The sequence below is a fragment of the Aricia agestis genome, chromosome 11 (genome assembly GCF_905147365.1).
Source record: "Aricia agestis chromosome 11, ilAriAges1.1, whole genome shotgun sequence".
Taxonomy (NCBI): Eukaryota; Metazoa; Arthropoda; class Insecta; order Lepidoptera; family Lycaenidae; genus Aricia; species Aricia agestis.
The window spans coordinates 65,800-91,262 of record NC_056416.1 but is presented as its reverse complement, the minus strand read 5'-3'; the positions used below and the strand labels follow the sequence as shown (position 1 = coordinate 91,262).

General features: G+C 39.6%; 3 protein-coding genes across 3 annotated transcripts; 1 reads left to right on the top strand and 2 right to left on the bottom strand.

The window, feature by feature from the left end:
* Positions 1 to 7,819: 7,819 nt before the first annotated feature.
* LOC121731817 (aquaporin-like) lies at positions 7,820 to 12,537 on the top strand. Its single transcript, XM_042121478.1, has 4 exons — positions 7,820 to 7,896; positions 8,968 to 9,518; positions 10,022 to 10,102; positions 12,305 to 12,537. Exons 1-4 carry the CDS (start codon positions 7,884 to 7,886, stop codon positions 12,443 to 12,445), a joined length of 786 nt encoding a protein of 261 aa, XP_041977412.1. The 5' UTR covers positions 7,820 to 7,883; the 3' UTR covers positions 12,446 to 12,537.
* Positions 12,538 to 14,859: 2,322 nt separating this feature from the next.
* LOC121731829 (ubiquitin-conjugating enzyme E2 S) lies at positions 14,860 to 18,215 on the bottom strand. The gene is made up of 2 exons (XM_042121494.1): positions 17,790 to 18,215; positions 14,860 to 15,368 (listed from the first exon to the last, which is right to left on the bottom strand). The coding sequence occupies exons 1-2, from the start codon at positions 17,935 to 17,937 to the stop codon at positions 14,860 to 14,862; spliced, it is 657 nt and encodes a 218-aa protein (XP_041977428.1). The 5' UTR covers positions 17,938 to 18,215.
* Positions 18,216 to 21,770: 3,555 nt separating this feature from the next.
* LOC121731932 lies at positions 21,771 to 23,863 on the bottom strand. The gene is made up of 2 exons (XM_042121630.1): positions 23,662 to 23,863; positions 21,771 to 23,581 (listed from the first exon to the last, which is right to left on the bottom strand). Exons 1-2 carry the CDS (start codon positions 23,782 to 23,784, stop codon positions 21,998 to 22,000), a joined length of 1,707 nt encoding a protein of 568 aa, XP_041977564.1. The 5' UTR covers positions 23,785 to 23,863; the 3' UTR covers positions 21,771 to 21,997.
* Between the last annotated feature and the right edge of the window lie 1,600 nt (positions 23,864 to 25,463).

Here is a 25,463-nt window from a genome sequence, read left to right as displayed (position 1 = left end):
AAAACAACGTTTGCCGGGACAGCTAGTATTATTATATACTTACTTATAATAATAGTATAATGTACTTGTATTCAACCCCCGCTTGAATCTGTGCCCCTGCTGCTAATTGCTATATAAATTTTATCTTAAATGCTCAAAAACATTTAAAAGGCTACAAAGGTCACTCTTGACTTGACGAATGTTGAATGAAAAAAAGCTGTCCTGAAATACATCCCCACTTGTTAGAAGAAAGTTTTAATGAGTAATTGTAATTAGTTTTAGCAAGAAGGAAATAATAAGTCCATCACTTTAGCCTTCTATACATATTATAAAAAAGTAGCTATTTTTCCCTCATGTGACATGTCCCTTTGTTCCCTTTAATCTTTAAAACTACGCAACGGATTTTGAAGCGGTTTTCTTTAATAGATAGAGTGATTCAAGAGGAAGGTTTTTAAGTATAATAACTTAAATTTAGTTTGTTATTATTTTTAGCAATATTCCGCGAAAACAACTTCCACCTTTAAGTAAATGAGTGAGTGTACGCATAGACATGCGTACAGCACCTCCCTCCTCCCACACTGCCTATGCGTACACTCGCATGCAAGAACTTGCAAACACCACCACCACACAAGCAATAATGTTGGCAAATCCGTGCAAGGCCCCTCACCACCATGCAGGTTGAAAACCTCGACGCGCGTTTCGCCCCAACACCGGAGCATCCTCAGGATGTGGACTCTACGAACAACGTCCGTTAAGTGCCGCCAACGGCCAAAACACCGCCTTTTATACACTATCGAGCCCCGCTACTATCCCCACTACCCCCACTACTCTCACTAGTACCCCCGAACATATTAATAAGCGGTGACGTAGTCAAGCAAGTTTGGTCATTCAACAATGCAAATCTGTTATTTTTCTTTTCTTTTATGATCTCTAATTGTTCCAACACGCTCAGCCGAAAGCCTTTGTCGCATTTATGTAAAACTTTATAGGAATGGCCATCGGGCACAGTATGATTACTATCTAAAAGATGTTTAGCAAAATGTGACTTATCAGGATGACCATTTCTATAAGCCGCGATATGTTCTTTATACCGAGTCTCGAAGCTGCGTCCAGTTTGACCCACGTATACACTATCGCATTCAGGACAATCGATCTTATAGACACCGGATTGATAATTTTTATCAATCTGGTCTTTATTATGACACAAATGATGTTTTAAAGTATTATTTGTCCTGAATGCGACATGCATATCGTTGCTTTTCATTATTTTGGATAAGCGTGCAGATACCTCTCCTATGTAGGTCAAACTGGACTTATATCTAACTATCTCTTTATCAATAGGACCTGCGTACAAAAACTTAACCAGTTCTTTCTTGTTTTTATTTTTCAAAATATTATTAATGATTTTTGGACTATATCCGTTGGATATCGCAATTTGGAAAATAATATTAAGCTCATTTTGATAATTATCTTTACTAAGAGGGATTGATAATAATCTATGAACGTAACTATGAAAGGCCGCGAGTTTGTGTTGCCAAGGATGACATGACGATGCATGAATAGTAGTATTAGTATATGTCGGCTTGCGAAAGATTCCAAAACTGTGTTTATTATTAACTCTAGTAATAGATAAATCGAGAAAATGTAGAGTGTTATTATCTTCACATTCTAATTTGAATTTAATTTTAATATGTTTTTTATTTAGTTCTTTTACAAATACGTCCAGTTGTCTCTGTGTACCCGTCCAACAAAGAAAACAATCATCTACATATCTAAAGTAATATAAAATACTTTTATTAACGACGATATTCCTTTGTTCAAAATCGTCCATAAATATTTCGGCCATCAAAGGACTTAAAGGTGAACCCATAGCTAGACCGTCTTCTTGAACAAAAAATTCGCCGTTAAATCGAAAGTAATTTTGTTCCATGCATGTTTTAGTAAGAGTAAGCAATTCATTACTTTCACCAGGAGGTAAACGTTTTTCTAGTGCATTCCTTAAAATACCCAATGTTTCCTTACATGGAACATTAGTGAATAAACTATCGACATCAAGTGAAACTAATTTGCAACGAGGTGGCAAAGTCACATCTTTAATTTTGTTGACTAATTGTAGACTATTTTTTATGGCATAAGGTGGCCGAAATGAGAGCTTTTCTTTTATTATGAAATTTAGTGACTTTGCCAGCTCGTATGCTGGTGCACCTATGTATGAGACAACTGGACGCATGGGAATATCAGTTTTGTGAATCTTTGGCAAGCCGTACAGTGATGGTGCGCGAGGATTCATTGGGATGAGTTTTTTCTTTGATGATTCAGTTTGAAAGAAATATTGATTGTTATTGATGGCTAATTTAAGCTTAGCTAAAAACTTGTTTGTTGGGTCAGAAGGAACCCTTAGAAATTGTTCCTTCTGACCCAACAAACAAGTTTCCAAGTGATCCGACTAATTACCGGCCTATTTCGATTTTACCGACTCTTAGTAAAATATTTGAAAAAATAATTTTACAGCAATTACTGTTACATTTTAATTTAAATAATTTATTACACAATAACCAATACGGTTTTACTAAGGGTCGTTCCACAACGGATGCTGGTATAGGTCTTCTTTGTAGCATATTTGAAGCTTGGGAGGAGTCACAGGATGCCTTAGGTATTTTTTGTGACCTCTCTAAGGCATTTGACTGTGTCGAGCATGCTACTTTAGTCAAAAAATTGCACCACTATGGCATAAGGGACTCAGCACTCAGCCTTTTGACTTCTTACCTCAAAAATAGGACTCAAAGGGTTGAAGTTAATAGTAAAAGATCCAATGGGACCAAAATAGAATTAGGTGTACCACAGGGATCCATTTTAGGACCATTTCTTTTTCTCATCTACATTAATGACTTACCTTATCTAGTTAAGGATAATGAGATAGTACTTTTTGCTGATGACACTTCACTTATTTTTAAAGTGAAGCGACGGCAGTCAAATTACGACGAGGTAAATAGTGCTCTCTCAAAAATAGTACATTGGTTTAATGTTAATAACTTACTTTTAAACTCTAAGAAAACCAAATGTTTAAAATTTACTTTGCCCAATGTTAGGCAAGTTCAAACCAATTTACTATTAAATGATGAGAAAATGAATTTGGTGGACTCCACTGTATTCTTAGGCATTACATTAGAAAGTAAATTACAGTGGGGTCCTCATATTGCTAATCTTGCAGGTAAGCTCAGTTCTGCAGCATATGCAGTCAGAAAAATTAGGGAAATTTCTGATGAAGACACGGCAAGACTAGTTTATTTTAGTTATTTTCACAGTAGAATGTCTTATGGTATCCTTTTATGGGGAAACGCTGCCGACATCAATACAATTTTTGTGCTGCAGAAGCGAGCTATACGCTCAATTTATAAAATGTCAGCTTTTGAATCTCTGAGAGAAAAGTTTAAAGAAATTGGTATTCTAACTGTTGCTTCTCAATACATTTTGGATAATGTATTGTATGTTAGAAAGAATTTAACTAAATTTAAAACTAAAAGTGATAGTCACGGTAGAAACACTAGAAATAGGCACAAGCTGGAAATACCAGTGATCAGACTTAGCAAAATAAGTAAATCTTTTAAAGGTCAATGTATACGCCTTTACAATAAAATCCCGGAAAACGTTCAAAATCTATCAATTAATAAATTTAAAAAAGTAATTAAAGAACGTTTGTGTGCCAAAGCCTACTATACGGTCAAAGATTTCCTAAACGATAGCACATCTTGGGAGTAGGATGGCTGCTTGCAAGGCTGCTTCTACATTTATTATATGTGACTTACAATTGTGTATTCATATTGTATAGATTAAGTTATTTACATTGTAAATTTTATTTTTTTAAAAGACAAATTTTCCACTTTTTTACTAAAAAGTGGCCCCGTGCGAGTTTCTTACGCCGGTTCTTCTCGCCGGGTTAGTTCCCGAACCGGTGGTAGGCAACATGTAGTTCAACATTCTGAAAATATTTGATTCAAATTTATTCAGAAATAAAACAATTTTTATTTTATTTATTTTATTTTAATGTTCCATGTAAGGAAACATTGGGTATTTTAAGGAATGCACTAGAAAAACGTTTACCTCCTGGTGAAAGTAATGAATTGCTTACTCTTACTAAAACATGCATGGAACAAAATTACTTTCGATTTAACGGCGAATTTTTTGTTCAAGAAGACGGTCTAGCTATGGGTTCACCTTTAAGTCCTTTGATGGCCGAAATATTTATGGACGATTTTGAACAAAGGAATATCGTCGTTAATAAAAGTATTTTATATTACTTTAGATATGTAGATGATTGTTTTCTTTGTTGGACGGGTACACAGAGACAACTGGACGTATTTGTAAAAGAACTAAATAAAAAACATATTAAAATTAAATTCAAATTAGAATGTGAAGATAATAACACTCTACATTTTCTCGATTTATCTATTACTAGAGTTAATAATAAACACAGTTTTGGAATCTTTCGCAAGCCGACATATACTAATACTACTATTCATGCATCGTCATGTCATCCTTGGCAACACAAACTCGCGGCCTTTCATAGTTACGTTCATAGATTATTATCAATCCCTCTTAGTAAAGATAATTATCAAAATGAGCTTAATATTATTTTCCAAATTGCGATATCCAACGGATATAGTCCAAAAATCATTAATAATATTTTGAAAAATAAAAACAAGAAAGAACTGGTTAAGTTTTTGTACGCAGGTCCTATTGATAAAGAGATAGTTAGATATAAGTCCAGTTTGACCTACATAGGAGAGGTATCTGCACGCTTATCCAAAATAATGAAAAGCAACGATATGCATGTCGCATTCAGGACAAATAATACTTTAAAACATCATTTGTGTCATAATAAAGACCAGATTGATAAAAAATATCAATCCGGTGTCTATAAGATCGATTGTCCTGAATGCGATAGTGTATACGTGGGTCAAACTGGACGCAGCTTCGAGACTCGGTATAAAGAACATATCGCGGCTTATAGAAATGGTCATCCTGATAAGTCACATTTTGCTAAACATCTTTTAGATAGTAATCATACTGTGCCCGATGGCCATTCCTATAAAGTTTTACATAAATGCGACAAAGGCTTTCGGCTGAGCGTGTTGGAACAATTAGAGATCATAAAAGAAAAGAAAAATAACAGATTTGCATTGTTGAATGACCAAACTTGCTTGACTACGTCACCGCTTATTAATATGTTCGGGGGTACTAGTGAGAGTAGTGGGGGTAGTGGGGATAGTAGCGGGGCTCGATAGTGTATAAAAGGCGGTGTTTTGGCCGTTGGCGGCACTTAACGGACGTTGTTCGTAGAGTCCACATCCTGAGGATGCTCCGGTGTTGGGGCGAAACGCGCGTCGAGGTTTTCAACCTGCATGGTGGTGAGGGGCCTTGCACGGATTTGCCAACATTATTGCTTGTGTGGTGGTGGTGTTTGCAAGTTCTTGCATGCGAGTGTACGCATAGGCAGTGTGGGAGGAGGGAGGTGCTGTACGCATGTCTATGCGTACACTCACTCATTTACTTAAAGGTGGAAGTTGTTTTCGCGGAATATTGCTAAAAATAATAACAAACTAAATTTAAACTATGGATTTCCGCAAAGTAACGCCTGATTCCATTAACTATTTAAGTATAATAACATTCATTAAATAGTGGAGAAATACTGTTATTGTTGGGGTTTCTAATGTGATGTCGTAAATAATTTTATTTTTTTCCGCTTACATTGCAAACGCAGGCTGAAATTTATCAAAATAATGTACCAAGTATTGTACACAATATTTAGGTCCTACAGAAAACTCCGCGACGGTATAATATGTCTATCTCTTATGGATATCCCACAATAACATTTTTTGTCATTTACATTTTACGACAAATAATGGCTAATTTTGAAAGCAATTGTAATAAATTACAGCGTTAATCCTTATCCAATTATATAACTTACCTAAATACATTGTTGATTTAATGTAGATCGATTTTTGGAGGGGGTCACTCACTAGTCACTACACTAAAAATTTATCGCTGTAGGATAACTAGAAATTTCCTTTTATAATTTGGCAAGATTTTTAGATTTTTGAATTTGACCTTAGATTTGGGTCGCGTCCCCTGTGACCCCCCCCCCCCCCCCCCTTCGGACCGCGCCTGGCTTCAACAGCGTTACATAGTACCTAGCTAATATATATATATATATAATAATAATAAATAAGTAACTAGTGATGACGTAAAGAAAGCTCGAGGTCGCTTACATCGTTATTCATACCAGTCTCAACTCTCAGCCAGCAGTCGGGCACGTAATATGGCGATAACTAAAACCGTGCCACTAAGGGTAGGTACCGATGTGATTATTGTCGTTATACAGAAGTAGATACTAAGTAGGTGCTCGGCGCCGTTAGCGCTATAAGTTACAGCTTTATTAGTTTACTACGCCAGTTATTACTTCCCCAAATTGATTGGGCGGAACTCGGAAGTGGCAACGAAGGTGTGTCCGCGGGCTCCTGTCGCCGTCACACAATTACTCCCGTCTCCCGGTACTGCTGTTTAGTGTGCACTAATCCATTAGCAGTCGTTACCCAGGACGTTTATTGACATACGTCGTCCTTCTACGGTCTACCTGCACTTCCGTAACTGGCAGTAAGCTAATGAGTCTAGACTTTATATTATAGTTACATCAGTCGAACCATTTTTAAGTAAAGCTAATATTAGTTCTTAGCTTTTGTCTTCTCCTAACCTATCTAAGCCCATGTCTTTCCTACCTAACTAGATGCTTTGGCCATTGAAAGCTTTTTTCAGCTTTGACCATTTACTCCAACAGGGCTAAACGTAAAAAGACGCGAACGTGACAAAATGTGCCCACTTAAGTTACTCTAGGCGTGTACTTAGTTCCAAACGATCGCTCGTAAGTACTATAGGAACCGTGGAAGGTCGGCGAACTCCAGAGTAATTAAAATGTTTCAACGACGGTCCCCCTGGGTGGCGAACTCCGTCCGGTCGGTGTGGTGTCGCAACTCGCAACGCCGGGCCGGCCGGCGCGGCGGCGGCCGGACCGGCCCCGCCGACCAAAGACTTCTATTTGAACTGAGGTTGAATAGAAGTCTTTGCCGCTGACCGACGACAGACCGGTCATTGTGAGATTACACCGGTTTACTAACGGTAAACCGGTGTAATTTACACAAATTACCTAAGCTCGGATACCGAATATCCTAGTTTTTGGGGAAAAATAATTATTGTAACGGCACGTTGGCACGTTCTCGTGAGGGAACTCCGGAGCTCGTATTCGTCGATCGGAGTTCCTAGCATATAGTAACTTATATATAGTAGGGTTCCTAGTCCCTGGACTCCCTGGCCTACTTCTATCTTCTATAGAGTTAATAACAATAATAATAACATATTATTATTATTTACTCGTGTATTCGATAGTAGACTAGATCAATATGACCGTAGTCCTCGTCGCTCGTCATCGCGCTACGCAAATATTGAACCCGTCACCGCGACAAACAGTCGGTGAAGCTACTGAGATAACGAATCAGTCCTACCGTGTACGTCTGCCCCGGTAAATACACTCGAACCTTCGGCCGAGTCGGGGGCGCACATCACGGCGCGGCGTCACCTGATCATCTCACGTCTGCGACTGCGATAACGTTTGAAAAGCTACACGATCCCCGGGAGGTCCCGTTCCGGACAAACAGCCGGCCGGGCGGGCCGGGGCAGCCGAGTCGGGGCGCCTCGGAGAGAACGTAGCACGAGGAGGGTGCGAGGCTGGGGCGGCGCGTGGGGCGCGCGGGCCGGGCGGCAGCGGACGCGGCGTGCGCGCCGGCAGTAGCCCGCAGTGCGCGATCCGCGACGCTCGCACCACTACACGCCGCGGACTCCGAGTCGCACACATGCCCAACGACGGTCAGTACTCTCCGCCGGGGTCGGCATCGCCCAGTGTATCGTCCCGCTAGTCGAGCCCGCCCCGGGCCGCCCGCGGCCCCCTCCCCGGAACGTTCCGTCGCGTCCGATGAGTTGTTTACAAACATATTGTTTATTTTCGGCTTTCGGAAGCCCGCGCTGCCGACGGGCGACGCGGAGGGCCGCCGAGCCCACGCGCGGTAGCGTTTCGTTAACACGTGGGCCCGTTTATTGGTGTATTATGATTGTCGCTAGATATTATTAAAATGATGCGTCCAAATTTTATTTAAAAAGAATCTTGGCAGACGCTGCTACTTCATTATCTCAAAATACCAGTCGCCCGCGGCCCGCGATCGTCGCGCCGGGCTCGATATATCGAGCCGGACTCGATCTCGTGGGCCCCCGCCGCCGGCCGCAGGGACACAAACACCCGTACACCTACTCTACGAGCTTGTTTTCGACGAATTTATATCGCGCCGCGCCGCGCCGGTGCGCTCGATTTTAAATAAATCAGTCGGTGTTCGAGTTCCAACTAATTAACTACCTACCTTATAATCGGGCGTTACTTTTTCGGGGCGCAGGAAGTAAGGCTTAAGACGAGACGTACTTACGTTTAATTGACAGGAAATTATGGCGACGTGTTAGAGATCATTATATATTTTAATTATTCGGCGAATATTTCCGCTATTTACTTGTGGAACCATTATATCGCCGAATGTAAATGTTAGATCGGTCCGAATTAAAATTCACCGCAGCTTGATGATTTCTTATTAACGCTCAAAAGGGCGTCGCGTCGTCAGCTTATGACTAGGAGGGGAGGGGGGGATTATGAAGGATAAAGAACGCCTGGCATTCCTGAACACGAAGCATTTCACTTTGGAAGTCTTTGCCTCGATGACGATTGTAATAAGAACTTTATCAATATTCAATATCAATGTATAAAACTCTACAACATTCGATCTCTAGCCCCTCCGAGGTGATTCTCCGATTGAACCGCAACGTGACGTCACAGATTTAAGCTTATCGATCTTCGTTTAAAAAACGTCCATACTACAATCGTCAATCACGTTTCAGACGCAACTAAGGGGGTGAGCGGGTGGGTGCGGCGCTGGTGGCGCGCGGCGCTCGCCGAGCTCGTAGCGACGGCGCTGCTGGTGTTGCTGGGCGTGGCGGCGCTGCTGCCCAAGGACGGCCGGCCGCCGCCGCTGGCGCACCCCGCGCTCGCATTCGGCTTCGTCATCGTCGCCAACGTGGAGGCGTTCGGCGCGGCGTCCGGCGCGCACATGAACCCCGCCGTGACGCTGGCCGCGCTGCTCGACCGCCGCCTGCCCGCCGCCGCCGCGCCGCTCTACGTGCTGGCGCAGCTGCTGGGCGCAACGCTCGGCTTCGCGGCGCTGATGGCGCTGGCGCCAGCGGCGTTCGCGGCGGGCGCGGCAGGCGCGGCGGTGGGCGGCACGGCGGCCGGCACGGTGAGCCCGGCGGCGGCAGCGGTGGTGGAGGCGCTGCTGACGGGCGTGCTGGTGCTGCTGTGCTGCGGGCTGTGGGCGGCGCACGACGCCGGCGCGCGCGACCCCGCCGCCCCCGTCAAGCTCGGCCTCACCGTCGCCGGACTCATCTACGCCGGGGTGAGCCGCCGTCCCGCGCTAGTGACCTAGTGCGACCACCTAATATTGTAGAACAAACAAAACGAAACGATTCGAGTGCGCCAAAAGCGCCATCTAGTAGTCGTTGATACTTTTCAAGATTTAATGACGACGATGGTTCAATCGTTCGGCAAAGTTATTAAAATACATTTTCATTTAAGGTGGCGCTAGTCATTCAATCACCTAGCTGATCAAATTAGATAAATAATAATATAAGACCAAACAATTAATCTAATTTTGTTATAGGAGCTTTAAAGCGCCATCTATCGATGTAAAAACCTCAGTTGTTTAACCTCAGTTAAACCAGAGACCAGATATTTATTACTCTATGGTTAAACGATATCAACGCAAATGTAAAAATTACATTGAGTTTACGTATTTAATATTGAATCGATGACTGAATCCTCGTGGGGCTGCCGCAAGCATATAACGTAGTCGGTAGTAGTCGTAGGTCGTGCAATAAAATGGTATTTGAATGTTTTCAGGGTGAGATGACCGGCGCCAGCCTCAACCCGGCGCGCAGCTTCGCGCCCGCGCTGCTGCAGCACTTCAACTCAGACCACTGGGTAATACGATGCACTTTATACTTTTTAGGGTTAGGGCTTACCCAAAGGGTAAAAACGGGACCCTATTACTGAGACTTCGATGTCTGCCCGTCTGTCTCCAGGCTGTAACTCAAGAACCGCTATAGCTAGAATTCTGAAATTTTCACAGATTGTGTATGTGTTGCCGCTATAACAACAAAATATGCTAAAAACAAAATAAAATTAATATTTAAGAGTCCGTATACGAAATTTTGCCGATTTCGCTGATTTAACAGACGTGATTTAACAATTAAAATACAGTATTTCTATAAGTTTTAATGCACAACATGTAAGATCATTTCAATTATAATCTAATGTTGGAGCTAGATTTTTGTTTTTTTTTTAAGTATTTTTAAATAATCCAACTCAAACCCGCGACAGTTTTGTGATTTTTGCTGTAAAAGGTTTAGATTATCACCTGTTTATGGATTGTATTGACGTCTTAACGGTATGAAAAAAGTACAATGTACTCTTGAGAAAGTCGTCTATACAATGTTGGAATTACTTTTTACCACTTTAATATGAAATAGTTGAGTAAAAAAATATGTAACTCGGCAAAATTTTAGAGAAAATGGGCAAAGAATTGCTGTTAATTTCGGCTACTTGGAGCTGTAATTCATAAAAAGAAAACGACAGAAATAATCTATACAGTGTGTAACAAAAATAAGTGATAATACTTTAGGTGTGTACGTGTTCCTTGTGGAGAGTTCACTGTGAAAGTAGCAGCTCTGAAAGACGAATATTTTTTTTTAACTTTTGTATGGGCAAGCTCCCGAGCGTCACGAGTTTCCCCATACAAAAGTGAAAAAAAATTTTGGTCTTTCAGCGCTGCTACTTTCACAGTGAACTCTGTACAGAGAACACGTACACACCCTAAAGTATTATCACTTATTTTTGTTACACCCTGTAGATAAAATTCTATCCAATTCGAGAAAAAAGAAAAAAAAAGAAAAGCAAATTGTGCCAAAAAACACGATTCAAAACAACCTAAATCTCACATTATATCAAGGCTGCCTTGCGGCCAGTGAGATTTTGGTTGTTTTGAATCGTGTTTTTTGGCACAATTTGCTTTTCTTTTTTATAGAATTTTATCTATATTTAAGATTATTTCTGTCGTTTTCTTCAAAATTTCGGCACGTATATGGACTCTTAAGGGCTCTCAAAAAACGATTTTTTTGGCCTTTTTTGCTCTATATAAAAAATGACAACAGTTAGGTACTTGATTTTTCTCAAAGTCCTTAATTATATGTGTACTTTAATATTTAATAATATTAAAATAAAATAAAAAAATAAGGGGGGCTCCCATACAAAAAACACAATTTTTTGCCTAATTTTGCTCTATAATGGTACGGAACCCTACGTACGCGAGTCCGACTCGCACTTGGCCGATGTCAATGCTCAATGTCAGCTGCTCGCGTGCGGTCCGTTTGTAAATAATAATTATGTAGGCACAAAACGGCGGCATTTGTGAATATCAAAACAGAGACTTCGTACTTGTCTATTATCTATTCTGTCATCTGTGCCAGAGGGGATTTTGCGACATGCTCGAGCGTGTCAGTTAAGCATAGGTTTCCCACAATATGTCTCTAGTTGTCATGGTATAAAATCAGATATCTTCGTTGATGCATTGAAAAAGTTATTTTCTAGTATTGGAATGTCATCGGATCTGATTAAGATAGGGGACATTAATTAATGTGGGGTACATTAACAGAACCTGTGAACAGAACAAACATAAAGCACCGATAATTTAAATTTTAAAATAATAAAGCTTTAGATTTTTATGATTTTATTTTTTTTTATTTAGGGTAGGTGAAAAGTTAGATAAACATACATACAACTCCGCCCGGGACCCTTACATTTTTCCGAGACGAAAAGTATCCTAATATGTCCTTACCCGGGACTCAAAGTATCTCCATACCTTTCAGCAAAATCGGTTTAGCGGTTTGGGCGTGATTCGTGAAGAAGTAACAGACGGAGAGACACACTTTCGTATTTATAATATTAGTATGGATTAGGTAGGCAAAGCGATTTTCTGTAAATTATGTCTTTGTAGGACGCATAGTTTTCGACACATCGCGAAAAAAATGTTTGCGCCCCCTTTTCTAAGATGGCGGCCGGGGGACTTATAATTTCACACACGACCGAATCGATGCACCTAATAAAACGAACGCGTGCGGTGTGCAGGTATACTGGGTGGGTCCGCTGGGCGGGTCGGCGCTGGCGACGCTGCTGCACCGGTACGCGCTGCGCCCTCCCGCCCCCCGCGCCCCAGCCGACGCGCGCCTGACCGAGGCGCTGCCGCTGCAGGACAAGGCCGAGCCGTGAGCGCGCCCGCTCGCCGCTCGGTTCAACTCGAGCCTCGCTTACCTCTCGTCTATGTTTCATCGTTTTGTAATATACATTTTTACGTAATTTAATTTTGTTTCATTTAATGCCTGAAATGAAATTTTCGACCTAAAATCTGCTGTTTTGCTACTTCATGCTTAAAAAAGAAAATATGTAAATAATTAAGTAATGTTACGTGTCATAAAGCCGCTCAACCTAGGCACGATCGAACCTACAGAGTACCTTGTAGTTACTTTGTGCTATTATCTATTCTGTGGTAGAGTGGCGACTGGCGAGACAGTGCCCTCGGCCGAGATATAGGCCCACTATAGGCCACTCGAACGGAACGATCGGCATTCAGTGCTTCGAAACCGATTGTAGATTGAAAAAAAATTATATTTAAATAATTTCACAACTGGAATGATTACTTCGTTTGTGAGCTTTTCGACTGTATTTTTGAAAACGAAAAAAAATATATTTGCAAACATATCAAAATACTTTTTTCAACTTGATTTCTTCAGAGAATTTTGATTTTTTAAATATTTTGTCTAAATGGCTAAATATATTGTATGGAATATTTCTGCTCTACTACTATAATGGGCCGGGAAGTGGAGCAAGACTGAAAATACTGCCGCCTACTACTGCCGAATTTTTTTAAGAAAATATTTTTTTTTCGATTTCTAAAATACAGTAAAGTTAAAATACAAGAGACCCGATGGAATGACCCTGGACCCATGAAATGTGGGACGGGCCCTTGTGTGGAACGCTACTTGTGTCGACACACTCGCCTCGTCCCATATTATTCAGAGCACCTCGAGCTGTGCGGGCGCAGCCGCAAACCAGGCAGAAAACTTAAAGTGGCGCAGATATGAGAACCTCAGCAGAGATTTCATAATATTTAAACAGTTTGGGGTGGAAACTCTAGGCGCATGGGGTCCGGGGGCACATAAGCTTTTTAGAGGAATATCTAAGAAGCTTGTTAAAGCCACCCGAGACCCCAGAGGCGGGAGCTACCTGGCACAGCGGATAGCAATAATTGCCATCCAACGTGGCAATGTTTTCAGTTTGCTGGGCACTCTGCCAGATGGGCAAGTTTTTTTTTTATAGTTTTATATTTAAAGTTTGTATATATCTGTATATTTTAGATTGTATTTTTAGTGCTAATAGATTTTTATCCTAATAATTCATAACTTGATCATTATTCTGTTATTTGACAAGCGATGTTTGCCGAATAGGCGCCGGAGCCTATTCGGCAAACATCGCGTGACTTCGGCAAACTTCGGAAAACGGCGCCGGCAGCGGAGGCACTCCCTTATTATTATGTTGTTCTCCAATAAACAAGTTAAAAAACTTAATAAATGAAGTAATTAAGAGGATACACCAGGGGCGAGATAAATTGAAAATAGGTATTTGAAAATGTATTGCTGTCTCACCAATCTCAAGTCTCCCACCGCAGAGCGCGATAGAGACAGCACGACAACAGTTCTAATAAAAGAACAGAAAATATTCGATTCGTTGTCCGCTGATTCCTTCTCCAAAACTTAACCGATTTAAGTATTTTCTTCATTAAGAATTAAAGCAAGGCTTGAGCTGTGTTTCTATGTTTTAGTTATTTTGTATATTCTACCCAATTTTGTTTTCTGGGTGTTTGAACACAAAGGAAAATCGGGCCATTTTTTTGGGTTTTTGGACGTTCTTATCTTTTTTAATAATAAAATTATGAAAAAAAGAAAACATAGAGACATGCTAATAGTGGCCATAGATATTCAGGAAAAAATCATAACTCTACCGGAATTATCCAGGGAGGATACAGGGGATAACGTTTGTATGGAAAAACTGCGGTGTGGACTCCTCTTAATGCAGTGGTTTTTACGACATTATTTTTGACAGTAACCTGATGACAGATATATTATGGAAGAGTAGACAACGAGGAAGACTTGGCCAGCAGGCTAAGCCTTTGTCGATCCTCTCTCCTCAATTCTTAATAATCCATACTATTATATATATACTCTGTATTACAAATGTACAGATTATATTTTCAACAATATTCAGTAATTATTGTTTGAGTAAACAGTAAATTATTTAGCAAACATAATTTACTTCTCGTAGGAGTCAGACTCCATTTAGAATGTAAAAATTTGAAATAGACTTGATTTAAGGAAAACAATATTTTTACAATTTAAAATATTGGTTTCTGGTTTAAAACTAAAACTCGTAAAAGCTAAAAAGACAGAGGAAGAGTCACCAATCTTGAAAATACATTAGTACTAAAATTCACATAATTTATTCTTATCAAATAAATCTAAATAACATTTTTTTACAGTCCTATGTCGTGAAACTCGTACGGTGGAACATATCGCGGTGGAGGGTGCGGGTCGCCGCGCCGGGCGCTTTGCCGGTCGCCGGCGCGCCGCTCATAAGCGCTTGAGGATGCGGCGGCGGTCGCGCGCCGCGCCCCCGGCGCCCGCCCCCGCGCCCCGTCGCTCGCGCTTGGCGCGCGGCCCCTCCGCAGCCTCGCCGCCGGCCGGCGCCTCGGCCGCGTCCGCCTCCGGGATGCGGCCCTCCGCGCCCTCCGCCTCCTGCTGCGACTGGGCGGACTGGGGACGCGCGTGGATGTCGGTGTAGAGGCGGGCGCGCGCCGCGTAGTCGTCGTAGCGCTCGTGCAGCAGCGCCGCGGCGTCGGCGTTGAGCGCGGAGTCAGGGTTGGGCGCGATGAGCAGGCACTTGACGGCCAGCAGCGCGTGCTCCAGCCCCAGCTCGGGCCGCCAGTCGCGCTTGAGCGTGTTGACGCACACCTCGCCGCCGGCCGACACGTTGGGGTGGAAGATCTTGGTGAGGAAGTAGGCGCGCGGCGGCGCGGCCGGGAACTCGCGCCCTAGCGCCAACCGCACTCGGAACACCCCGCCCGCGTACGGCGTTCCGGCTGCAAAACACCACATTGACTACATTATAACACTCTCAGCCTCTATGATCTATTCGAGGTCATGAGGCAGAGGTATAAGAAGTAGTAGTATAAGTACATAAATTAGGAAAGTAAATCCATCATGAAGCAGTTCTTTTTAGGATTCCATACCCAAAGGGTAAAAACGGGACCCTATTACTGAGACTTTGATGTCTGTCTGTCTGTCTCCAGGCTATATCTCAAGAACCGCTATAGCTAGACTTCTGAAATTTTCACAGATTGTGTATTTCTGTTGCCGCTATAGCAACAAATACTATAAACAAAATTAAAATTAATTTTTAAGGGGGGCTCCCATACAACAAACATAATTTTTTGGCCTTTTTTTGCTCGTTTTCATAATATCACAAAATATAAATAAAATAAATAAATATCCTTAGTTATATTTGTACTTTAACCGATTCAGTGCGGATGACATGGGAGCCGTGTCATACATGTTTTTAACGTGTGGCGTATGACACATGAGCCGTGTCATTTAAAAAACTCTTGTATCTCCCTCAAATTACACTTTAGAAGGTTTTACTCTAAACAAAATCATCTTAATTTTCCACATACAACAAGCCTATGGGCTTCGCCTTTGAATATTCTGTGAATTGAAAAAAAGTAGGGGCCGTCAACCTTTTATAAAAGTGCATTCATTGCGGATTACACGGCAGCTGCGTCTTATACGGGTTTTTAACATGTGGCGTATGACACGTGAGTCGTGTCATTTAGAAAGCGCTTGTATCTCCCTCAAATTATACTTTAGAAGATTGTACTCCGAACAAAACTGTCCTAATTTTCCACATAAACAAGCCTATAGGCTTCATTTCTGAATAATCTCTAAATTGAAAAAAGTAGGGGCTGTCTTCTTTTTTAGCCCGGCTATACGCCCGCCGGACCCCCGCCGGAACGCACTATGTTCATACATTTTGTTGTGGAGCCTGCATACTATCAGAATTCTGACATGTCAAAATGTATTTTTCTGATCAGAAATTCGGATAATGTACGGCCGGGCTTTTTAGTAGTAAACTTTTAAGAAAATAAAGAAGTAATATTAAGGGCCCATATTATTCTATATTATTTTAAACTTTCAAGTTCTCGTAATTTTTTTAAACAATAATGTAGAAAAATACTTACGTTGACATCAAAGTATTACTAATCCACTAACGATTTTTATCTAAGTTGTTTCTTTCGAAAATATTTCTAAATAGCTGTTTCCGCAAACTTCCTTATCCATAGGAATAAAACGTTTCCCTGCGGTTAAAAGTGGTTTTGTACCTTAATGCTTTATTACTGGGACCCAATTATCGTGCTTATAAAATTAATCAAAAATCTATATAATATTATATCCAGAAAACTTAGTTTTTATGTATGGAATTGGCTAGTTCATATATTTTTTTTTATTTCCTCATGGTTCCCATCATCAAACCACCACTTTTGTGAACCTGGTACCTACTCGGAACCGGATCAATCGTAACAAAATATACCCCATACAACAAAAGAAAAATTTTGAAAATTGGTTCACAAGTGGCGAAGTAATCGTTGAACACACATAAGAAAATATCGTGGATAATATTTTAAACGTGGGAGAGCCATGCTTCAGCACGAATGGGTCGGCTCGACCGGAGAAATACCACGTTCTCACAGAAAACTGGCGTAAAACACCGCTAGCGCTGTGTTTCGCCGAGTGAGTGAGTTTACTGGAGGCCCAATCCCCTACCCTATTCCCTTCCCTACCCTCCCCAATTCCTACCCTCCCTTATTACCCTATTCCCTCTTAAAAGGCCGGCAACGCACCTGCAGCTCTTCTGATGCTGCGAGTGTCCATGGGCGATGGAAGTTGCTTTCCATCAGGTGACCCGTTTGCTCATTGCCCCCTTATTTCATAAAAAAAAAATGGGCTCATGATCGAGATCATTCAATTTGCCTCCTTTACTGTAGTACTAGGGCTGATACATTTTTTTTTATGATACAGTATTTTAAGCCTTCGATCGGGGATTCTCGGAAATGCTATTTATTATATTGTTGCGCGAATAAGGGATACATACACACCCTAAAGTACCATCACTTAGTAGTTGTTTTCTTGCAACCTGTACAGTTCATCCAGAACTTATGTGATGTCAAAACTAATATACAAAAATAGAAACATTTCTACAGTATTTGTATAGATTTTATAGAAACATGACATAATATTACTCTAAACTTAAGGCATGTTGTCTTTGGACCATTGGAAATTGAATAGGTGAATACCTGAATAGGTGGAACCTGTGCGGCTACTTCTAAGGAGATTTATTCATTATTTTAATTTAAAACTCAATAGTAGGTAGCCATCTCGGCACACAGATGATGGTTTTGCTGTATGATGGGCCTACTTAATAAGAATTAAAAATGTTTTGAGCGTACCCGGGCCTTCGATAAGCGCCACGACGTCGGTGAAGTCGTCGTCACGCAGCAGCAGCTTGATGCCCGCGGGCGGATGCGCCGCCAGCCGCCGCAGCTCCCGCCCCACGCCGCGCAGTACCTGCGGGCACACGTTCTCCACGTTCGACATCGCACTGGCTCTCTTCTCTCCTCGCGCCTCACACGATCGCTCTCTGACGGACCGAGCCCAGCTCAGTGTCCAGTCTTCTACACCATAGCGTCACAATTCAAAGCTTCATGTTATTGTTACGCGATTACCAGAGAATAGACTCACAGATTACAGAATAAAATAACTATAAGATCACTACAAAATTAGAAAAGTGAGCAAATAAATATATAATTTTCGGTTTTATTTCTTCGTATTCTTTTTCAGATATATTTATAACGAAATTATTGGCAGTTTTTACGTTTTGTAGTTTCTGAAAAATAATAGATAACAATAATGAATAAACTATTATAGAATATAGACTATAGAGTATAGACAATCAAAAGTGAACTAGTGATTGGACAGTACTTGTACTAGTCATTGGACAGAGCACAAAAACACTTTATTTATTAAGGTTGCTTTAAAAACTACCAGTTTTTCTTAAAAATCAGGCGTTCTATTACTTAAAAAACAGGCAGTTTTTAAGGCAACCTTATTAAATATTGTGTTTTTATGCTCTGTCCAATGACTAGTACTGTACAGTGTATGAATGTACTAGTCCTACCCTACCAGGGATGTTGCGGATATCCACATCCGCATCCGCAAATGCGGAGCATCCGCACATATTTGGATATCCGCATTTGCAATAATACAATGCGGATTTTTATGCGGATGCGAATGTCATACGAATTGCGGCAAGAATAAAAAACTAAAAGCGGCAGGACGTGTGAATGGCGCGTGCCGTTTGCGCGTGACAAATAACCAATGGGAGCCGGCCAAGTGCGTATTGGCCACGCACAATAGAGGGTTCCGTAGTATCGCCAGTTTTTGATAAGTTTTGTATCGTCAATGAATGTACAATTATAACATGTTTTACACTACTAACAACATCATCTCAGTTAACATTCAAAGGGATTTGAATGAAAAATTCCTCTGTACTTACTCACTTATGAAGTCTTCTTAGCCGTGATAATTTTCTTTTTAAATTTAGCATATTTCCTACTCCCGTGAATTTTTCCACATATTTTTCAGAATCAACCGTTTACCTAATAGGTGGTAGAAGGGGGAGACACTGGACACTAACGATTCCTTCCACTTTAAAACTTCATATTTCACAAACGGATCCCTAAATCGGAAAATGATCTTGGAATATTCGTAATAGTTTTAAAAACCCTATCCAACGTCACTACACAGTGGAGTGGACGTGAAAAAAAAAAAGAATTATCCCCGCTCGATTTTAAGGGAGGTCCCATATATTTTTTAAAGATTTTATATACCGTTTTGTCGACATCGTTTATAATGTGCATTCATGCTAAATTTCGGCTTTGTAGGCTATTCTCTGAGCGAAACCGCGGAGAAACAGGCAGACAGATGGACAGATGGACCGAAATATAAGGGTTCCTTGTTGATTACGAAACCCTAAAAACGGTGACAGGATCTGACGCGTTTATTGAAGTGGCTTATTGAAGTGGAATTTTCTTGTGTAAATTAATAACAACGTTTGTGCTTCATACTTAATAAAAAGCGGCATTATTACTTTTTAATAATTTATGTATAATGCTTTATGCTCCTATTTATAACTTCATGTAGGTACTTACCAACAAGTGATAGAGGTTAATGCAGTAGAATTAATGTAATTTTCATTTAAAATTATTATCTCTTTAATACAAAAGTATTATTATAGTAAAGGTTCCCAGAACAATTTTTATTATTACTGTCAAGGTAATTTGTCGTTCAATAAATTAAAAGCAGCTTCATTTTAATAAAACGAACAACAATTTCCTCAGCGAAAGTGGTAGCTAACAGAGATAAATATAATTTAATATTTCGATTTGATGGTCCTAAAATATCGATTGCTCTATTCAAAATGCGATACAAAATGAAGCTACTCACGAAAAATTTGCTTGATATTAATAAAAAAAATTGTTCTAGGGAACCTGTAATATTATATTTTGTAACACATTAACGCTTGAACTGTGGCCGCTAGAACAATAGATTTCCAAGAATCTACGATCGAACGATAAATAAAAATTAAAATAATACTTTTTCATTTTATAATCTAGATTTATGTAGGAACTGAAACATCCGCATCCGCGGATGTGAACCTCTATAAATCCGCATCCGCATTTACATCCGCGGATGTGAAAAAATCGGGATCCGCAACATCCCTGTACCCTACTTAATCTGTGTTAAAACTAAACATGGCGGTCTATAGTGATGGGACACTCGGTTGATATTAAATATCGATAAGTAAGATGTTATAAGTGAGCTATTAAGTTTTTTTTTTTTATAAAATTGGGTCCGTCTATGGACTGACCATATAATTATATATATATATATATATATATATATATATATATATATATATATATATATATATATATATATATATATATATATATATATATATATATATATATATACAGGGTGTAACAAAAATAAGTGATAATACTTTAGGATGTGTACGTGTTCCTTGTAGAGAGTTCACTGTGAAAGTAGCAGCGCTGAAAGACCAAACATTTTTTTCACTTTTGTATGGGGAAACTCGTGACGCTCGGGCCCTTGCCCATACAAAAGTGAAAAAAAAATTCGTCTTTCAGAGCTGCTACTTTCACAGTGAACTCTCTACAAGGAACACGTACACACCCTAAAGTATTATCACTTATTTTTGTTACACACTGTATATATATATATATATATATATAAAAAATAATAAATATATATAATTATATATATTTTTATTGTTTTATAAATTACATAATAATAATATTAATGCTTTGAACGGTGAGGTCCCAGTCGGTGTGGCGGCCAGTAGATCCGACATTTTTCACCTTATATTTTTTGAATTCGATAAAAAAGTACATCACTAAACGTCAAATCTACTAATTTCTATGTTGATTAAATATCGAAAATCAAGCCATGTTGTATTCTATTCTATCACAAATCTTATTTATTGTCTAATTATTAACTAAATTAGCACATACGAAGTCAAGCCATCGGTAAAATAACAAAAATTTTAGTAAAAATATAAACGCACTGATCCAAGGACAAACTTTTTAAAATTTCTTCACTTTTTTGATAGACTATAAATTAATAAAAAAAAAAAAGCAAATTGGTCGAAAAATTTGACCGATATATCGATATTTTTTTCGCGATATATCGAGACCGATATTGATATTTTTTCAAATATCGATGTATCGATATATCGATATTTTCTTTCAATTTCGACATCCCTATAATACGACACTTTGACAGTTTATGTACCTCTGAGAACCGGAACATAAAATGGCGGACCGGCCACAGTATTTTGATTTGATAGAGACCATTATGCCGCGTCCCACTTAAGTCAATGCAATTTTATAGACGCAGGTGCGGCCGGGCCGTCAGTCTCAGTGTCAACTTAAAAAAGCGGGAAAATTGAATACTCATGCCATTGAGGTACTATAGACTGGAGAGAGGCTTATATCGGTGTATAAGCCTCAAAAGCGTGTAATGTTATGTCCTACTTACTAGGACATAAAAAAAGGAGTCGGTCTGCATATTTCATGTAATAAAAGTGTTAATAAAGGTTTTTAGTGAACATTTAATGCTATATATTGTTGAGTTTTATGGTTCCGCTAAATAATAAACCATAAGAATAATCAAAAAATGCCTCAAACACGTGGATTTAACATTAAATACGTAAGTTTTGAACAACGTTTTTTTGGGCTTTTCAATTGGTATTTTTGTAAGCTAATAAGATAATTGAGGCATGGAATTTACAAATGAGCTAAGTGCCAAAATAAAATTATTGAGAAATTGAATAAAAATGCATTAGCTTTTCAATCAACGTTTTATTTGGATTAATAATATGAAAACAGAAATCAAATAGGTACTGTTTACACATGTACCATTTAATAATATTAGTAGTAAGTTATTTCTGAAAACAAATCAATATTATTTTAATCAATAAAGAAATGGGTCAAATGACAAGATATTTGCTTTACATATGGGCTAATTACCATGTTAATTATTGTTGGGGCTAAGTGCCAATATTCTGAAATAATTAGTTATTACACAAATTCCTGTAGAATTCTTGATAATTTTCTGGCAAGTATTCAATCATACTTTCTAAGTCCTTCTTCTTTTCTCTGCTTATAGTATTTTTAGCCACAAGTCGACGTAACTCCACATTTTTTAAGTCTGAAATAGATTTCCCTCTTTTCAATACATTTATTTCTTTCCATGGTTCCAAGTCTCCTAAATTTTCTTTTACATGCACTACACCTGGCTTATCTTCCCTTACTAACAACCGAGATGCTGTTGAGATATTCAGTTTTTTAGTCACAATTATGTCATCTGCAGCAGCTTGGAGGTCAAAAAAACAGTCACTTGTCATATCAATCACCTGGAAAGGTTTTGCTGTATTTTTTGCACCAGAAATTACTTTTTTTAGGTCCTGAGGTACATAACTTTTCATAACCTTTTTTCTTTTTTCTATGATTCCAAAGTCTCTATCACACTGTAGGAAACTATGACCTGTTATTAAAAATTTCTGTTCGATTGATTTAAAGTGGCCATTTGCCACTAAATACATCAATAAGAAAAGCATCATTCTGTTTTTATTTTGGCCGGCACAGTTATCGCACCATATTATAAGATGGTCCTTTTTTGTAATTATTCCTTTATTTATAAAAGTCAGTAGGCATGACGCTATTTCATTGCCTCCTCTGCTACAGATTCCTTCATGCCAAAGACACATGAAAGAGTTCCCAATATCAGCCACATTGATGCATAGGTTATAACAGCTAAGCTGCCGTTTGTAAAACATCTCTGAGTGAGTTAGAGTGGGCACGAAGAGCACCTGCTGAAGATCTATGGCTAGTGTGACAGTAGTACTACCTGGTAGTTGAGACTGCTGCCTATCTATGCCCATTTGCTCACGGGATTTTTCTGCTTTCCGGTGATGTAGTTCTAAAGCAATTTTTGCAGACCGACTACCTGAATTTTGAGAACGCACTGTTGCCGACAAGCGATCACAAACTTTACAAGTATCAGTCCTAGGTCTCTTGAACTTTAAATTAGGAAAATCTCTCAAAAATATTTTTCTGTAAAACTTATATGATACTTGGTTATCAGGGTGCATTTCATTAAAGGATTTAAAACACCTATGTATATTCAAATCAGGGCTAAGATACTCTTTTGAGCTTTTTGCTCGTGTATAATGACTCTCATCTCGGGGGAACATATTAATGTGATCTTTAATTCTCAGCACATCTAATTCAGTATATTTTGATGTTTGGTGTGAAGTCCTTTTGTCAGTAAATGATGTATCGCCATGCTTCTTTTTACGAATCATTGTCTCTATTTCTTTTTTAGAAATCGCAAAAACATCCATGAATGTTTTTTTGCAAACTGGTACTAATGTGCCATCACCTTTAGGTATAAAATAAAAAATAGTAGCTTGTCGTCTACTTTCAGATGGTACATCATAATTACCATGTCGGCGTCGCTTAATGTTATGCAGATGCAACAGCCCCATCAAATATGTTCTTTGTGTTTTTAAACCTTCTCGGTAGAACTTGTCAAATAAAGTTAATTTCATGTCATGGTCTATTGTATCGCATTGGTTCTTACATTTGCATATTTTCTGCAACAAAGATAGTTGATTAGCGAAGATAAGATATTATTAAACTAAACAACTTTAAGAAACAAAAACAATGTACTAACCAGCATAGAAGGTGGTTTTTTTGGCGGCATGACTTTTCCTTTCCTGCTAACATAACTCTTTCCTCTTTCTTTCAAAGATTTTCTTATTAATGTTTTATTTTTAGTTTTACTAGAATCACTCATTTTCACAATACTCTCTAGTCTCTATTATATAAATTTTAACAAACAAACAAATCACAATGAATAAAGAAACTTTTATTCATTGACAAATCACCACCAAACGATTATTTTGACTTTGACATTTACTACGATCAAATACACGCGCGACCCATTTGTAAAGAAAAAATCTTTGGCACTTATACCCAACGCCATCTATGAAAAATTACCAAAATTAGAATAAAATGTTGTAGGCACTTTGCACCTATGACATGAAATGGCAGCACAACATAGATCCTTTGAAAGGTAAAATTTAAATTTTGCTTTTTTTGGCACTTAGCCCATTTGTAAATTCCATGCCTCAATTTATAAGTTTATTAATCCCTTATTCGTGCTATATAAGGACTTAGTGCTAAAAATGTCACATCAATTAATAATTTGGCAATAAAAATTGCATAGCTTTTTACGTGTGTTTACGGATTCTCATCACTTGAACTATAGTTAATCGATATCATGAACTAATTGACCTTCTGTCCTGTATCATAATGTGCTCCAAAATAATCGACAAATAGAAATATTCAAGAAAATAAACGCACGCTCCTTGTATGAAAATATGCACAAAATGGCCACGCGATGACGGGCTAAGACTACATCTATACTATAATACTTTATCTATGACTCATGGTCATAAAACTTCTAAAGTTCTGAACTAACTCATGGTTATAAAACTTTAGAAGTTTTATAACCATGAGTATTCGATTACATAAAATATTACAATAATCTGTGATTCTATGTTCCCGCTTTTTTGTTGACACTGGGAATGATTTGATTCTGTTTAAGTTACTATAAAATAGTTTATATACTTAGTACCTAACCGTATTTAAAATATTGTTACGGTACACGGTATACGGACATGTGGTGCCATCTAGCGGCAAACCAACGAAGCTGATCAGGGGACACACTACACATAAATCGGTACATTCTCGAGCCTTCTAGAAAGTTCCACTTGTTTACTTGTTTACGTGAATCGGGAACTTTCTGGAATTCGTCTCGCCATATAAAAAGCCGCAGGTAGACGGCCCGGCAGTTCAGTTCAGTTTCGTCTGAGCGATCATCAAGGCGACTTCGGAGTGATCAATAGTGAGTGAACCAGTGAAACCTACGACTTGGCTACGACCTAGGACAGTGATAGTGCCGACAGTGTTTGGACTTAGTGCTTAGTGTTTGGACCTAGGATTAGTAATGTGCTAGTCATAGTGTTAATAAAGTCTTCAAGAGAGTCAGCACTCAGCAGGTCTTTCTCTCCAAATCCTCGAACCCTTGCACGTAACAACTGGTGTCATAAGTGGGATTTGGAGATGCCATTGACTCCGAGAGAGGACTTTAAGGGGAGTGTCAGGACAAGGGCGCAGCGAGCTGCTGCCATTGACTCCGAGAGAGGACTTGCGGAGGCCACACCCACTGGGGGCCAAGCTCCGCCCACTGAGGGACAGGCCCCACTCACTGGCCCCGCCCACCTGGCTCCACCCACTGACCACGCCCACCAGGCTCCGCCCACTTTGGGTGAAGCCACGCCCACTGGCTCCACCCACCGGGATACGCCCACTGGCCACGCCCCTCAGACTCCACCCACTTGGGCGTACCCCCGCCTACTGACCCCGCCCACCAGGCCACGCCCACTCAGGCTACGGCCACTGGCACCGCCC

Excerpts from the sequence above, each read along its gene's own strand:
- LOC121731817 (XM_042121478.1), top strand. Across the intron at positions 9,519-10,021 it reads CCGGACTCATCTACGCCGGG|GGTGAGATGACCGGCGCCAG; the intron begins GTGAGCCGCCGT and ends GAATGTTTTCAG. Across the intron at positions 10,103-12,304 it reads ACTTCAACTCAGACCACTGG|GTATACTGGGTGGGTCCGCT; the intron begins GTAATACGATGC and ends TGCGGTGTGCAG.
- LOC121731829 (XM_042121494.1), bottom strand. The coding sequence starts at position 17,937 with ATGTCGAACGTGGAGAACGTGTGCCCGCAGGTACTGCGCGGCGTGGGG. Across the intron at positions 15,369-17,789 it reads GGCGCTTATCGAAGGCCCGG|CCGGAACGCCGTACGCGGGC; the intron begins GTACGCTCAAAA and ends GGTGTTTTGCAG.
- LOC121731932 (XM_042121630.1), bottom strand. The coding sequence starts at position 23,784 with ATGAGTGATTCTAGTAAAACTAAAAATAAAACATTAATAAGAAAATCT. Across the intron at positions 23,582-23,661 it reads AAAAACCACCTTCTATGCTG|AAAATATGCAAATGTAAGAA; the intron begins GTTAGTACATTG and ends TCTTTGTTGCAG.